Source organism: Thunnus thynnus, chromosome 17 (genome assembly GCF_963924715.1).
Source record: "Thunnus thynnus chromosome 17, fThuThy2.1, whole genome shotgun sequence".
NCBI lineage: Eukaryota > Metazoa > Chordata > Actinopteri > Scombriformes > Scombridae > Thunnus > Thunnus thynnus.
In genome coordinates, this window is record NC_089533.1 from 13336844 (window position 1) to 13350963 (window position 14120).

Below are 14120 nucleotides of genomic sequence, written 5' to 3' on the forward strand. Positions count from 1 at the left end.
ATGGAAAGGGAAAACTGAGAAGGGGGATGAGTGATGGGGCTCCAAGGAGCAAAGGGAGAAGAGGGGATGAAAGTGAAAAAAGGAAGACAGCAGTTAAAATCTGCCTCAATGAATCGAGCTGCTTGCAGATTTATGTGGTGTTGTGGGTATCATTATACATCAACCAGAGGAGATGGGGAGACTCAAGCAATGTGATGCCTATGGGGTTGTGTGTGTTTATCTGTGTATGTATCGCACCGCACTTTTATTCTCCCTCCTCACGCTGCTCATGTCTCCTCCAAAGCAAACTGACTTCTGAGTTCGACAGAACACACTCGCCTGTGGTGAAGTAACATCCACCCACATCCACTCTCCACTTTTCCGAGGCCTATCTATCTAGCACCGCTGGTTGAGAAAAGAGAGGGTTAGACCACCCAGGACTGGGTAGTCAAAGAGCTGCTTTGATGTGGCACAGGCATATGTGCAGTGTATGGATACAATCTCTGCTAAAACACACTTGCAAAACACAGTTTTACTGCCTCCTGTGCGGCATCATTACTCCTCGTCACTGGAGCGGTGGGATGCTCAAAGAGAGAGAGAGTGAGAGAGAGGCAGCCACCTCCTGCGCCAGGCAGTGCCAGGCTGAAATACTGGAGCCGTATGGTCACCCTGAGGGAGCCGAAACCTTCCCCAGTCTAACCACATCTCAATTAACCAATTAAGTTCAAAAGTTAACAGAGGACTAATTAGAGAGAATAGTGCTGAGCACTTGTTTTAATCTGCCATTTTCCCACTACCAGGCATGTCTGTGTCCGTGACCTGGCTGGCTAAGCTCTGGCTGCGTCGGCTGAAACATGGCACGCAAGCCGCCGTTAGTCACCCATCCATCCCCATGGCCAGAACATAAAACCAGTGGATTTAGACAGATCAGTCATCAGCTGTAAAACAAACCAGATCCAGAGCATTCCATGTGATGTTTCCAGTGGAACAGGAGAACCATGAAAATCCCATTTTTGGATCTGGAGATTGAGAGACCTGCAAGAGAATGTTCAAAAGTGGAGGACAGTTTTTAGTCATATCTAATGTGGCTATTTCCTGTTCGCCCCCTCGTATTTGGTCCTGCAGATGGGTTTTAATGGATGCCAAATAGGAGGTTTAGTGCCTCGCTATTGGCCTGCTGGAGCCTCTTTTTAACACCATCATATTAAATGACTTGTGTTTAGGACTTGAGGCTACAGCGTGCTCTTCTTGTTGACAATACGCCTCAGGCACAAAGTGTTTGTAACTTACCACTAAAAGTACAAATTTTATCCCTGTGTTCAAGAGGAGGAGGGGGAGTTGCTATATTGGCTGCTACCACCAATAAAAGATATGTGGGCTGTATGACACAATTGTAGTGGGGCTGATTTGAGCCCCGCAGCCAAATGCAGTGTGTTTGGAATCAGGCTGACAGCGAGATAGAGAGAGAGAGAGGTGAGAAATCCTTCCTTGACTCTGCTCATTTTCCAGCAGGGATATCTTTGTGCTCTTTTTTTTGGGGGGGGGGGGGGCTTTATTTGAAGGCCATGACAATTTAAGTAGCTGTGTATGTATATGTGGTTCTGTGTGTGTGGATGAGAAAGAGAGTGATACAAGTCTTGGATTTCAGGATGCAGTTTGAGGGGTGAAGGACTCCCCTGTTGTATGTGAGGCCCTGGAGGATTTCTTTTTTCTTTTTTTTTTTTTGAGGGGGTGGGGGCTTTATTTGAGGGCCGTGACGATTTAAGTTCCTGCATGGTTGATTAGCTGTATGTGTACGTGGTTCGGTGTGTGTGGATGAGAAAGAGAGTGAGAGAAGTCTTGGATGTCAGGATGCAGTTTGAGGGGTGAAGGACTCCCCTGTTGTATGTGAGGCCCTGGAGGATTCCTCCCCCCTTCCTCTCTTTCTCCCCCTCCTTTCTTCAGCCCCCCCTTTACACTCATCTCTTCCTCTGTGAGATCCACAATGCTGGGAAGAAATGTGTCATTAACAGGGGAGACCAAAATAATGTTTATGGGCTCATGCAGCACTGAAATCATTTTCCATATCAGTGCAACTGCATGGGCCCTGTGGGGGAGTAAATCTGATTTTCTCCTCCCTGTGCCAATGGGAAACATCATGGGAAAGAAAACAGATTGGATTGTTAGAGAGATGGCCTGACGCAGCTGTGGGCGGCTCTTTTTGTGTTTGGGTGTGTTGCTGTGTGTGTGTGTGTGTGTGTATTATGAGAGACTAAGACAGAGACGACTAGAAAGGGAAAGAGAAAGAAAGGAAGGAAGGAAGAGAGGAAGAAAGAAAGAAAGCAAAATAAAAATGTGATGTTTAGCGTGTGTGTGTGTGTGTGTGTGGATGAGAGAATGAGATGGATGAGCCCCACTATGGTAATCACAATTTCATGCCTCAGGAATAAAGAGCCGGAACGCAACAAACGGCCCTGAAACCCTCTCATGTAACAATGGGTCAGTTAACAAGCACACTCACCAAAGTTTGGACAGATAACAAATGGTTCTCCTTGAGGAGTGTGTAGCTGCCCTGTATACAAAGAACAAAGTGCTCCTGGCCCTGCAAGCTCTCAGCAAAATATCAGGCCTTTATTGGCCATTCCATAAGAAATGCTTGCATTTTTATCTGAACCAAGAGACAAAAAGGCGATTGCTTTAATAGGTAGCATGGAGGGGGATTTAATAAAGTAAAATGCTGATGGAAATAACAAGATGGTGCTTGGAGAGAAAACACACCGTAATGAGAGTCCAGTCCAAGGAAAACTACTCTGGTCTGGTGTAATATGTACTTCCTGTTACATTGAATTGAAAGCAGAGTTTAGCGATTTTGTGTTGTGACATTGCTTTTCTTGTGTGTGCTATTAAATCTGTGTTGTGGGAGTAGGGAATGCGAGTGTGGGTGGGTGTAAAAGGAAGGTAATGGGCCTTGAGCTCATTTGTCCTGGCCTGGTCCTGCTGCTGTTTCGAATCTGTCCTCCCACCTCCTGTGTCCCAGCCTGGAATGTCTGCTTGCTCTCCACAGATGAAACCAGTGACTCAGCACACTATTGCACTTTCACACGGATCACAGCCAGCACTCCCAAACACAAGTCCAAGAGACAAGCCCTAAGCTAACAGACCTTACTTTTACCATCACTCTTTGTCCATCCATTAATGTCCCAGCTACTGTACTATGTCCGGTTTCCTTTCTAGTCTATCAGTAGCTTTAAACCTGAGTCACATCCCCTGCCCTTTGCTTCCCCCTTCACCTCTTCACCCTTTACCCCAGCTTCCTCTTCTTCCTCCCGTAGCCTTCACCCACACCACTCAACCCCCTCAGCAACCTAACTTTGACAGTCACAGGTAAACGACAGACTTCCTGGCCTGCTCCTTGGCAAATAGCTGCGCCGCTGCTGTGTGTCCAGCTCTTTTATTTACTGTGCCCATAAAACGGCACTTCAGCAGGAACACTTTCAGACATCGCTATCTCTACCTCCTGCCCCCCGCACCACTGTTGGAACAGGAGTGATGGGATTAGAGTTGGAGTCTCTTTTTGACAATGATAACCCTCTGCAAATGGGGCTTTATGAATGATTAATTGTGGTAAAACTGAGGTGGAAACCCCCTTGGGGAGGCTGGCTAGATAAAGGCACACATGCTATGTCAGAAGAGCTGATGTTTTTGCAGACTCCTGAGAAAAAAGGTTAGAATGAGGAGAAACATATATTGGTGGGATGTGAGCATGTTCTTTGACATCTCTTCACCCTTCCTAGAATAAAATATCCCTCAGAGACATTTTGTCGTATCTGTTTTCTCTGTAGCCTGTGTGGATCCATTGTTGTTTTCAGGCTCCCTGCCAAACCAGGATGAGCCAGTTGGACTAATTTGTTTAGGATTAGAATCTCTTATCCCTATCATGTCAACTTCTATACTGTATAAACAGCTGGTTGAAGTGGGTGGGGTGTTTTAGCTGACCTCCCCGAGCCAATTTTATTTGCATAGCACTTCTGCAAAAAAAAAAAAAAAAAAAAAAAAATCCCAGAATCCCTTTAACCCCGCCATCAATCGCGAGCGAGTGGCTGACCACGAAGCCACTCTGCAAACACAGGCTGTCAACTTCAGCGAGACGACCACCACACAGACACACACACACACTCACACACACAGAGAGAAGCTCACATATGCTCAGCGACACACACTCCCACACACTCTGCTGCTCGTTCGCTCTCGAAGTCTCTCACGGTTCCTCACGCCCTTATCTACACGTCTAAACTCTTGCCCCTTACACTTCCCCTGGATGTTGCCCTGTAGTACAGACAGTCTCTCTCACTCTTCCTCCGTTAATTCTTCCAACTGCTTCTCCCGCTCCCTTTCCACTTCTCCCACCCCCGCACTGACCACATCCACTAAACTCACTCCACAGGCACGCAGTGTGGAGAGTGTCGGAGGCGTGCGCTGCTGGCACTTTCCCCCACCCCTGCACTGGGCCCAGCTCCAGGACTGGACCGCCTGCTCGCTCTCTCTCTCTCTCCCTCTCCCTCTCACTTCAGTACGCTTCTGAGCAGACCAGCCTCCTACTGGAGATGTAGAGTGCAGCCCACTCTCTCAGCCCCGTCATCCAGTCACCCACCAACCCAAAAAGACAAAGTCTGGGAGTGAATTTGTAAAGCAAGGGGGTAAGCAACCAAAACACAGAAAAAAAAAACAAAAAAAACAACAACCTTCTGCTACAGTTGTTTCCGAAGTGAGGAGGAATTTGGCTACCAGTTGAGTTAATGTTTTCAAGATGACTTTGACTGTTTGAAGGAAATCCCCCCACTTTAGTAGCCATTTGAAATTCCTTCTGCGTTTTATTGTGAGGAAGTAGGCGCTGGGTTAGTCAGCGGCCCTCCAGGGTAGCGTGTGCAGTCTGTCTGGGGCCACTGGTGTGTACAGTTGCCCGATCCAATCCAGTTTCCGTGTGTTACCAGAGAGGGTCTAAAAACTTAGTTGCGTTTATGAGTGAATATGTGTGTGGAAAGTCTAGCTGGCTTCTTTTTGGGCGTCTGAATTCCTGGGCAGAACATGGAACTGCATCGGTAGGAAAGTCTGATGAGAAAGACACTGAAGTGGGAGTGAAACTCTCTTAACAGACATCCTCCTCGATATGTTTTTACTTGGTAAGTAAACATTCAGAATGTCTTTTTCTTCCTCTTTTCTGTCTTCATTCACTACTCCCTGTTTTTAGGTGTCTATCTTATATCACTCAAGTGTTAAAGAGCCAAACCAGAGATTGACAGGTTTGGCCACATAAACATAAAAATTCCTAAAGGCTTGAACAAGAAAACCTGTCTGAAATCAGTAATCCCATTCTAATATCTTACAAATACATGTTCTGGCGTCTTGTCTTGCTGTGTCAGAGAGTTAAAGTAGTGCCTACTACAGCTACTGAAAGCAGCCACCGGATTTAAGCAGCTCTTAAGATAAGAAAAGGAAAGTGTTTTCTCTTTGATCATCTAACTCTCACTGATACTGATTTAATTTATTTAAGACAAGAAGGCAGGGAGTGTGTGTTTTGTCACAGGACATGACAGAGGCTGAATATGGGAGCTGTAATCATTCAGGGTGCGTTGTGAAGAGCTACAGAGCCTGGCTGCCACATGGCACTGACCGCTGACTGTGCAACCTCAACTGGCTTGTGTTCATAGACTCCTTCTACTGTGATAGGAGGTCTTATAAAGTAGTAGTGACTGTGTGTGTTTCTCTCTCTCTTGGCATTTTTTCTTCTTCTTCTTCTTCTATGATCCCCTCTCTGGCGCTCACTGATCACTCAGCTGTGGAGAACAGGTTGATGCAGTCACACCTGCAATTTTCTCTCTGTCTCTCTTCTTCTCTTGTCACCATCGCTCACATGTCTCGTTGTCTGTCTGGTGTCCTTGTCTAGACAACACATCCATCCCTCCCTTCAGGCTGCCATCTGCAGATAAGACAGAGGGCTGTAGACTACCTTGGCTCGTTTTTCAAGAGCAGACAGGGAAATATGATGCACAGTGAAATAATTGTACTTTATCTTCTCTTAGACAATAGCCATAGTTGTAGAAGTACTCATGTATGTGTGTGTCAGCGCTTAAGCACGTGTGTGAATGGGTGTGTGTCCCTCCAGAAGGAAATCTTGATCTGATTCCCAGCATTCAAAAGAACAACGTGTTGTGGGTGGGTGCTTGTTGTCTTCTCAGCTTTTTTTTTTTTCCCATCACTGCTTGGCCCACACATGAATCCCTTTACATCCTATTATTGTATAATTCCTTGTTAAGACACCAAACAACCACTCACCCTGGAGTTACATTAATGGGTAGGGATGCTCATCGGAGCAGATTAGTGACCCAAGCAGGGTAAAGATTATGACGCCTCCCTTCCAACAGCCTACCAATTGAAACTGTATTAGATACAGGAGAAAGGTGTGTGTATGTGTGTTTGTGAGCCGCACAGCGGTTTTGCTGGGGTTTCAAGATAGGTTGGGATGGCTGTTGTTGCTGAGCAGCACACTGACCAACTGCATCTGCACACTGCTGTTGTAATGGCCAGCATTCAGTCTCCTTGCCTCAAGCTCTGTTTCTCTTTCGTTCCCATGACAACTGAGCCTTCATTCTCCCTGCTCCGCCTCCCCGCCTGCTGCTTGCTCTGGGCCGTCCACGGGGGCCTCAGCCTGGGCCCATATATATGTGTGTGTGTGTGCACGCATGTGTACGTTTTATGGTTGTGCACAAACTGGACTCCTTCACCCTATACACCCACACCGGACCAAAACAGTAGCACTACTTAACAGCTCCATCTCCAGAGGTTCAGGGATATTTGTGTGTTTGTTTCTGTGTTTGTACAGTTGAACCCATCTGAGCACAACTGTGTGTGTTTGAGTGTGTCAAGGTGGGATGTTTAGATGTCAGGAAGGGAGGTGGGGTTCCCCCATCCCAATGCTCCCCTCTCCTTTAATTCTCTAATAGGATTAATCTCCATCGCTGTCAGGGATCGGCGCCGATTAGGATGCACATGACCCGATTTTCTTAAAGGCCCATACAAGTGCACCGCTGGCACCACTTAAGAACCGGAGAAATAAATAAACAGCGTTTCCAGAAAAAAAAAAAAAAAAAAAAAAACATGGGCAGAGAAAACACACAAGTTTACAAGGAGCTGGCTTAGTGGCAGCAGGCTCTGTAGATCCGTCATCCTTTAATAAGCTGCTAAATAAACAGTTGTGGCGAGTGCAGCACGGATGCTCTCATGCCTCGGACCTTCACTCCACTTGTTCTGCACTGTTTTGGTTGGCTCCCAAACTGAAACTGCCCCAACAGCAAGGCAGCCCAGCCCACTTTTATAACCTGTGTGCTTTCTGACTGACACCTCTGATTCATTAAGCTTTAAATGGGTTCAGGGCTTACGTCCATAGATTTAATAGTGGTATGAGAGCGCTTAGACTGTAAGAGGAGAGAGAGACGGGGAGGTCTGAGCAGCATTATGCACAGTTTATTTCTCAGTAGGAGGCGAACAACGGGACAGAACACAGAGGGAGGGGGTCACTGACTGTGAGTGACAGGTTGTGGAGTCAGCAAGAGCCAACATGACAGAGGTGAAGGTGTTATTATTCTGTACCCACTATGGCTCACATTGGAGCAGTGGTCAACCTTTCTTCCAGTCCAGACCATATGGCCAAACTGGATCAGTGAGAGGTCTGATCTGGTCGTGTTGTGAGAAGAGTTTCATGTATGAGTTGATCCGAGACCCTCCTAAGGTTTTCCTTCAATCCCCTCCTCCCCTAACATCAGCTTAAACTTCAAAGATCTCCTTGCTTGACATCCAGACATCCCCTTTTCATGTTTTGTCCCTTTCCTCTCCTTGTCTTCCCGGCAGACGCTCTCTCCCCTCTTGGTGTGTGAAGAGGGGCTTCGCTGCTTTTCTCCGTCACTCGCGATGTCTCTCTCATTCAGTCTCTCTCTCTGGGGCGAGGCTGTTAATAATGCAGGAGGATTAGCTGATTTATGTGAACCGGAGGCGCTGAGGAAAGCTAGGGTTCCTGGGGGGGCGACGGGCAAGAAAGAGGGGACGAGGAGTGTGCAATGTGGAGGGCGGTGCCATACAGGAGCCCTGGGTGTCTGGATGATGGGGGCTGGATGTGTGCCTGGCAAGCACACTGGCCATAATCCATCCTCCACTGCCGCCGACCCCCACCCTGCCCCTCCGCAGAGATCTGCCAGGAGCACTCTGCGGGGACAGGGGTGATAGGAGTTGGCAGCACAGAAGGAAGGAGGGCTGAAAAGCAGAAACACATGGATAGTGTAGCATCAGCCTACTTCACAATACATCCCATGACAAGTATGATACCGCTGTGCCACCCATTCCTGAACGGCTAAAAGGCCTCCGAAAGACATTTTAAGGCGTCCTCATCCTTTCTATGTGCTTTATCCTGCAAATGTTTATAAAAGTAGTGGTTGTTTTCCATTTGTTTGAGTGCATGTGGTCTGTATTTTGTCCCTAATACTGCATGAGAAAAACTTCTTTACTTTCAGTTTGATTTTATTTTAAACAGAGAAAAAAAAAATTATAGCAGACTTTCTCAGCAGCAGTAATTACCAATAATTACTGAAACAAGGAACATAACACACTTTCCCTTTCAAATTTCAGAGGTTATTTTGTGTTGTAGTATTTAATGTGCTAGTTAAACACTACGGTGATTGTTATTGTTTTTCCATTAGTTTGTGATAGGCCAACATGTGAACACACACACACACACGCACAGGATTGGTTTTTATGGTGGTTTACGGAAGGTTAGGGATTGTGGGGGATTTCCTCCTGTCTGGGGCTTTGGTGCAAACTGTGACAGAGGTGTGTCTGTTCATTTGTGAAAATGTGTGTCCATGCCTATTTTTTCGATGTGTGAAGTGTCTGTGTGTGTGTGTGTGTGTGTGTGTGTGTGTGTGTGTGTGTGTGTGTGTGTGTGTGTGTGTGTGTGTGTGTGTGTGTGTGTGTGTGTGTGCCCCTGCATGCTCCTGTGCTATGGCCCATGAGCCACAGGCTATTCAATGCAGGAGCGAGCAGCAGACTGATGGGTTTATCCCTGCTGTCTGCCCAGAGGATGTGCTCACTCACTGCCTGGCTGATTAAGACTTCCACACAATTGTTCTCACACTCCCAGAAAAGGATCGATTCATGTTTAGACTGATTCATGCTTAAAGAAAATCAAATCAAACAGCGCTCCTCATAAGATCAGCACGTCATGAGGGGCTGATAATGAATTTTTACCATGTTGCTCTCCCTTATGTTTTCACAGCTAGCTCTGTGTGCACAATGTATGATACACTAACATGTGTGTTGGTGCAAGTATGTGCATGTGTGCTCTCATCCAGGCATCTTCATACATATGCATGAGACTTCACGGCAGTGTGACTTGGGGGAAATGAATGTGCAAAGAGCCGGGCACCCGGGCCCCTCTCTCAAGTGCACTGGCGGGCGCGTAATGGGAATGCAATTTAAGCAGTGGTTAATCAGTGTGTTTTCTCTGGCTTGCCCAGCAATGCATAATAGACAATCAGCCCCCAGTCACACAGGCGTTGCTACGAATGGTCAATTACTCATCATAGTCTTGTTAAACACACAGTTCAGCCAGCCAGGGACAGATTGCTCTGCTGGTGCCATCATTATGGTAAAGAACAAAGCAAAGCAATGTTATGTGTCAGAAAAAAGAGAGACAGCGGGAGGGAAAGAGGAGACAATGAGGGTTGGGAAGAGGCATGCACACAGTGTATATCTTCTCATCGAGATGGGACAGAAGAGAAGAACAGCAGAGAGGAAAGGGTCACTGTGACAAAGCGGAGGGAGGAAGGGAAAAAGGAGTAAAATGCCAAAATTGAACCAAAGAAAAAAAAGATGACTGGATTATCGAAATCCTGCAGAGAGAAAGGAGAGAAGGGGAGAAAGAGAGGAGGTGAAATGGAGCAGAGCAATAAGAGAGATTGAGGGCATGAAAGTGAGAGATGGAGAACATAAGATAATGGAAGGATGGAGAGAAATTGAGAAAGGGACACTGGGGAGCAGGAGCAAAAGTGTGTGAGAGCGAGAGGGAGAGAGCCTGAGAAAGTGTGTACTCAGCTGTGAGATGAGACCTCTGTCTGCCCATGGGGAGAGGCGGTGTGAGGGGAGAGAAGACGAGAGGAGAGGACTCTGCTGTCAGTGAGGGGGAGGAGAGTCTCACACTCTCTCTCTCTCTCTCTCTCTCTCTCTCCCTGACACATACACACACACACACACATAGACATTTTCACTCATTCACCCTCGCCCCAGGGCAGCGATCAGATCTGCCCGGCTTAATGATTCCACCTAGAGAGCCAGTGGGCTCCAACCTTTCGCATTTACATCTAGATCTCATGCAGGTTTTTTTTTTTTTTGATTCTTTTGGTCACACTCATGGTCACGGTGTAGACACACTCCTCTAATTCTAACCATGTTTTCTCTCCTTACCTTTTTCCCTTTGGGAATGCAGGCAGTGGATTGATGGGCAATTCCTCCGCCTCCTTCATGGGGACCTTTCTGGCCAGTAGTCTGGGTTCCCCCCCTTCCCACCCGTCTCACCCTTCCCGGCCGCCCTCCTCGCCCTCCTCACCTTCCTTCCGGGGCGGACCCCATTCCAGCGCCTCGCAAATCTGGTTCCCCCATTCGCATGAAGGTACCTCAAATCACACATGTACACAAACACACAGCCTCACCCCCTCATCTGACCACACTGTTTGGATGAGGAGATATTCATGTCTTGGCAGCATTAGGGCAAGAGCTTTGCAGGGTGTACTGTTACTCTGATATTGTTTATTTTTGGGCCGTGTTAGCTTTCCACTGAAGCACGGCTTGTAATCGACTAGCAAGAGCCAGGCTCCCACCCTTTTATTTACGCACCAAAATAGGCCCAGGCCCAGCATGTTTTGGGATGGAGTGCTGTGCCACGGTTTCTGGATGGGGACACAGAGTCAAAAGTTCAGCCAAGGAATCTTGCGGTATTCGATTCACGTCAGCAGGAATGTCACTCAAGGCTCTCTGAAGCGGCGCTCGCAAATAAAAAAAGTTGCAGTGATTGCAGAGCTTTCAGCTGGTGTCTCCATCACAGCTTAATAGGGTGGTTCCCACCTAACGCTCAGCATTACAAAAACCTGACTAAACACACACACATGCTTCTCACATTTCTGCTTAGATACAGCCAGGAAGTCAGACAAGGATAAAGCACAGAGATTAATCTGTTGGGGATGACAGATAAATGTAAAAGTCTATCCAGTACCACCCACTTATATATTATTGCGGCGTCTGCTTTTCCTGTGACTTTACTTCTGTCACTTTTAGATTTACATTTTCATAATCTTTCCCTAATTACACGATGTGATGGCCACCCAATGCCATCAAGTGATCCACAGTCTTTGAAGTTGACAGACTCTTGTTATTTCAGCCCTCTTGCATTTATTTACTTATTTTCTAAGAATAGCCCAGCTGTTAGTCCATGGGGGGATGCTGGTGGGGAGTATTTGTTATTTGTGGTCACTGATCAGCGGCGCCCCAGTTGCATGATGTGTGGCTGAGGCTGATTGGGTGTGCTGCAGCTGAGATTCTCTCCGTTGCCGAGTATGTGAAGCCATTGGATGCCTCACAGACACCCCACCACCCCCCCACCCCCCCGCCATCTCGCTCTCATGCCCTGGCCACCAGGGGTTGAGTCAGTGGACAGCTGCTACAGTGGTGAGAATAGGTGAAACTCTAGACTTCTTCAAATAAACATGGAAACAGGAGGAACAGCTTTGAATGAGATGTTAGCTCTAACATCAGCACAATCAGACATTTTTTTCCCCCTCAAAACTCAATTTGTGAGCATCAGTGTTTCTTTTACCTTATAGTTTTAGGGTTTCATTGTCAAAGATTCTCTTCTTTTGGAAAAGTAGAATAATATTAATAAGAGTGATGATGATAATGCCAAGCCTAATAAAAGTAATGGAGGTGATTATGACTGGGATTATTACTCAGTTGGCAATGGAGGCCATTATCTCTATTGCAGTTTAATTGCATATAACGCACTAAGAGCATGATTGAATCCAGACTGTTCATCAACCACATTCAGCTGTTCCCTCCTCAAGATAATTGCATATTGTCTTTTTCCTGTTTTGCATAAAAAGCAAGTCATCAAAATGAGCGGCACAATTACCCAGACTCTCGCCTCCTCTCTCCGGGTGTCAGCAGAACCCCACCAGCAGCAGAGCAGGCACTGACTTGTGCGTGTGTGTTGGTGCATTAGTGTGTCTCTTGTAACCTTAAAGATATTCTCTGGATTTTTACATTTTTTTTCGCCACTGTGTTTTTTTTTTTTAAGTGGTTGCTTGAATGCAAATTCAAGCATACCAGCTAAAATTTGTATTCAAAGATTATTGTATGACCCTCATGTCTCAGGCATATATACCTGTCATGGTGCAGGATGTCTTTGTCTCTACTGTTTTTCTGACATATTTTACAGAGATTAAAGAGCTAAAAGGCATTGAGCAATACATAACAATGATCTCATTAGCCACTTACTAACCAGTCACTTGCTGTGGATAAACACTTTCCTAGTGGACTTTAAGTGTATGTAGCAGGTTGAATCATAGGCATATTTAACAGAGATTATTTTTATTTCTTTTTTTTTACCTTTTATTAGGTAAGTCAATTAAGAACAAATTCTTCTCTCCTACACAATGTTTGCAGGCTGTTGGAATGGGAAGTCTGCACAATCATGTCTAAATGACTTATTTTAATAATAATAAATAATAAATGTTTAGAAATGTTTCATCTTAATTTTTGTTGGGTCTACGACAAAAAACACAATGATAGATAAACAGTACATATGGCTTTGATTTGAGAAAAATGCAATTCCTGGATCTGAACTTGAATTAGCACCAAAACCTAATCACAAGATCCTTGGCTGAACCTTACTCTAAATTTAATAGAGATGTCTGACAAAATCTCCAAATATTCTACTGACTAACAGAAAAACAAACAAGCCTGAAAACATAACCTCCTTGGTGTAGATAAAAATATGAAAAATAGGCAATGAAATTGTGCATTACCACCAACATCTGATAAATGAATAGTTTTGACAAACTTATTTTTTCTCATTCATATATCTTTCTGTTTCTGCTATTACTACTAGCCTACACCATAAAATGTGACTTGATTCTTGAGTCTTAATGTTAACTGATGGCAATCCCTGGACTGTTGTACACAAACCTTGGATCAAATTACTATGTTATGCTCATGCAGTTGTTCTTAAACAGAACTTAAAAGATATTATGTCAGATATCAACCATTCTGTCACTCTGTGGGGAAGACTGGAAGATACTGATATTAGGTATCAGTATCCACTCAGCTATCAGAGCTATTTCTCCTAAATGTCACTCTTATTACTAGAAGACATTGAGGAAGACCTTAACCGCTGGAACTTAACAATTTCTTTAATAGGAAGAAAAGCAGCAGTAAAAATGACCATACTACCACAAATAATGTCAATAAAATAATGTTTTTCACCCCTTGAGCATAAATAAATACACCCCAATATGGCACAATCCAGACTTTCAAATTAAATATAAACCAATAATATTTAGCACATGGAAACAAACTATATTACACATCTGGGACATTTATTTGAGGATGGCTCACTGATACCACATGAAGTGCTTAAAAAGAGGTATGATATCAATGGTAACCTTTCACGAAAAAAACCCTCTCAAAAATCTACAAGATTCTGTTAAAAACTGATGACAACCTCACCATTGCGACCCAAAAACTGGGATAAAGACCTAGCTGTTAAATCGATATTAACCATTGGAAAAAAATCTGCAATAACACTTTTTCAACGTCCTCAAACACTAAAATACAACTCGTTAAGTATAAAATCCTGCACAGAGTACACTTCACTCAACAGAAAATGTTCAGAATGGGATTCACAGACAACAACATTTGCACACACCGCACACTGAACACCACAGACGACTACTATCATGCCACCTGGCTCTGCCCACCCATTCAAACATTCTGGACAACTGTTACTCAGAAATTATCCTCCATTCTGGGTTGCAGCATTCCAGTCTCCCCATCCGTATGTCTCTTGG

The 14120-nt window shown here is 45.3% G+C and overlaps 1 protein-coding gene across 5 annotated transcripts in view; it reads left to right on the forward strand.

Annotated features, from left to right (window-relative positions):
- LOC137168563 (BAH and coiled-coil domain-containing protein 1) overlaps positions 1-14120 on the forward strand; it is a 66723-nt gene that overhangs the window by 20016 nt on the left and 32587 nt on the right. For 4 of the 5 annotated variants that reach the window (XM_067571211.1, XM_067571214.1, XM_067571213.1 and 1 more), the window contains exon 3: positions 10490-10672. In XM_067571211.1, coding sequence (XP_067427312.1) covers positions 10490-10672 — 183 coding nt within the window. Of the gene's footprint in view, positions 1-1532; positions 5139-10489; positions 10673-14120 lie in introns of those variants that run through there. The other variant, XM_067571215.1, reaches the window with a different exon arrangement.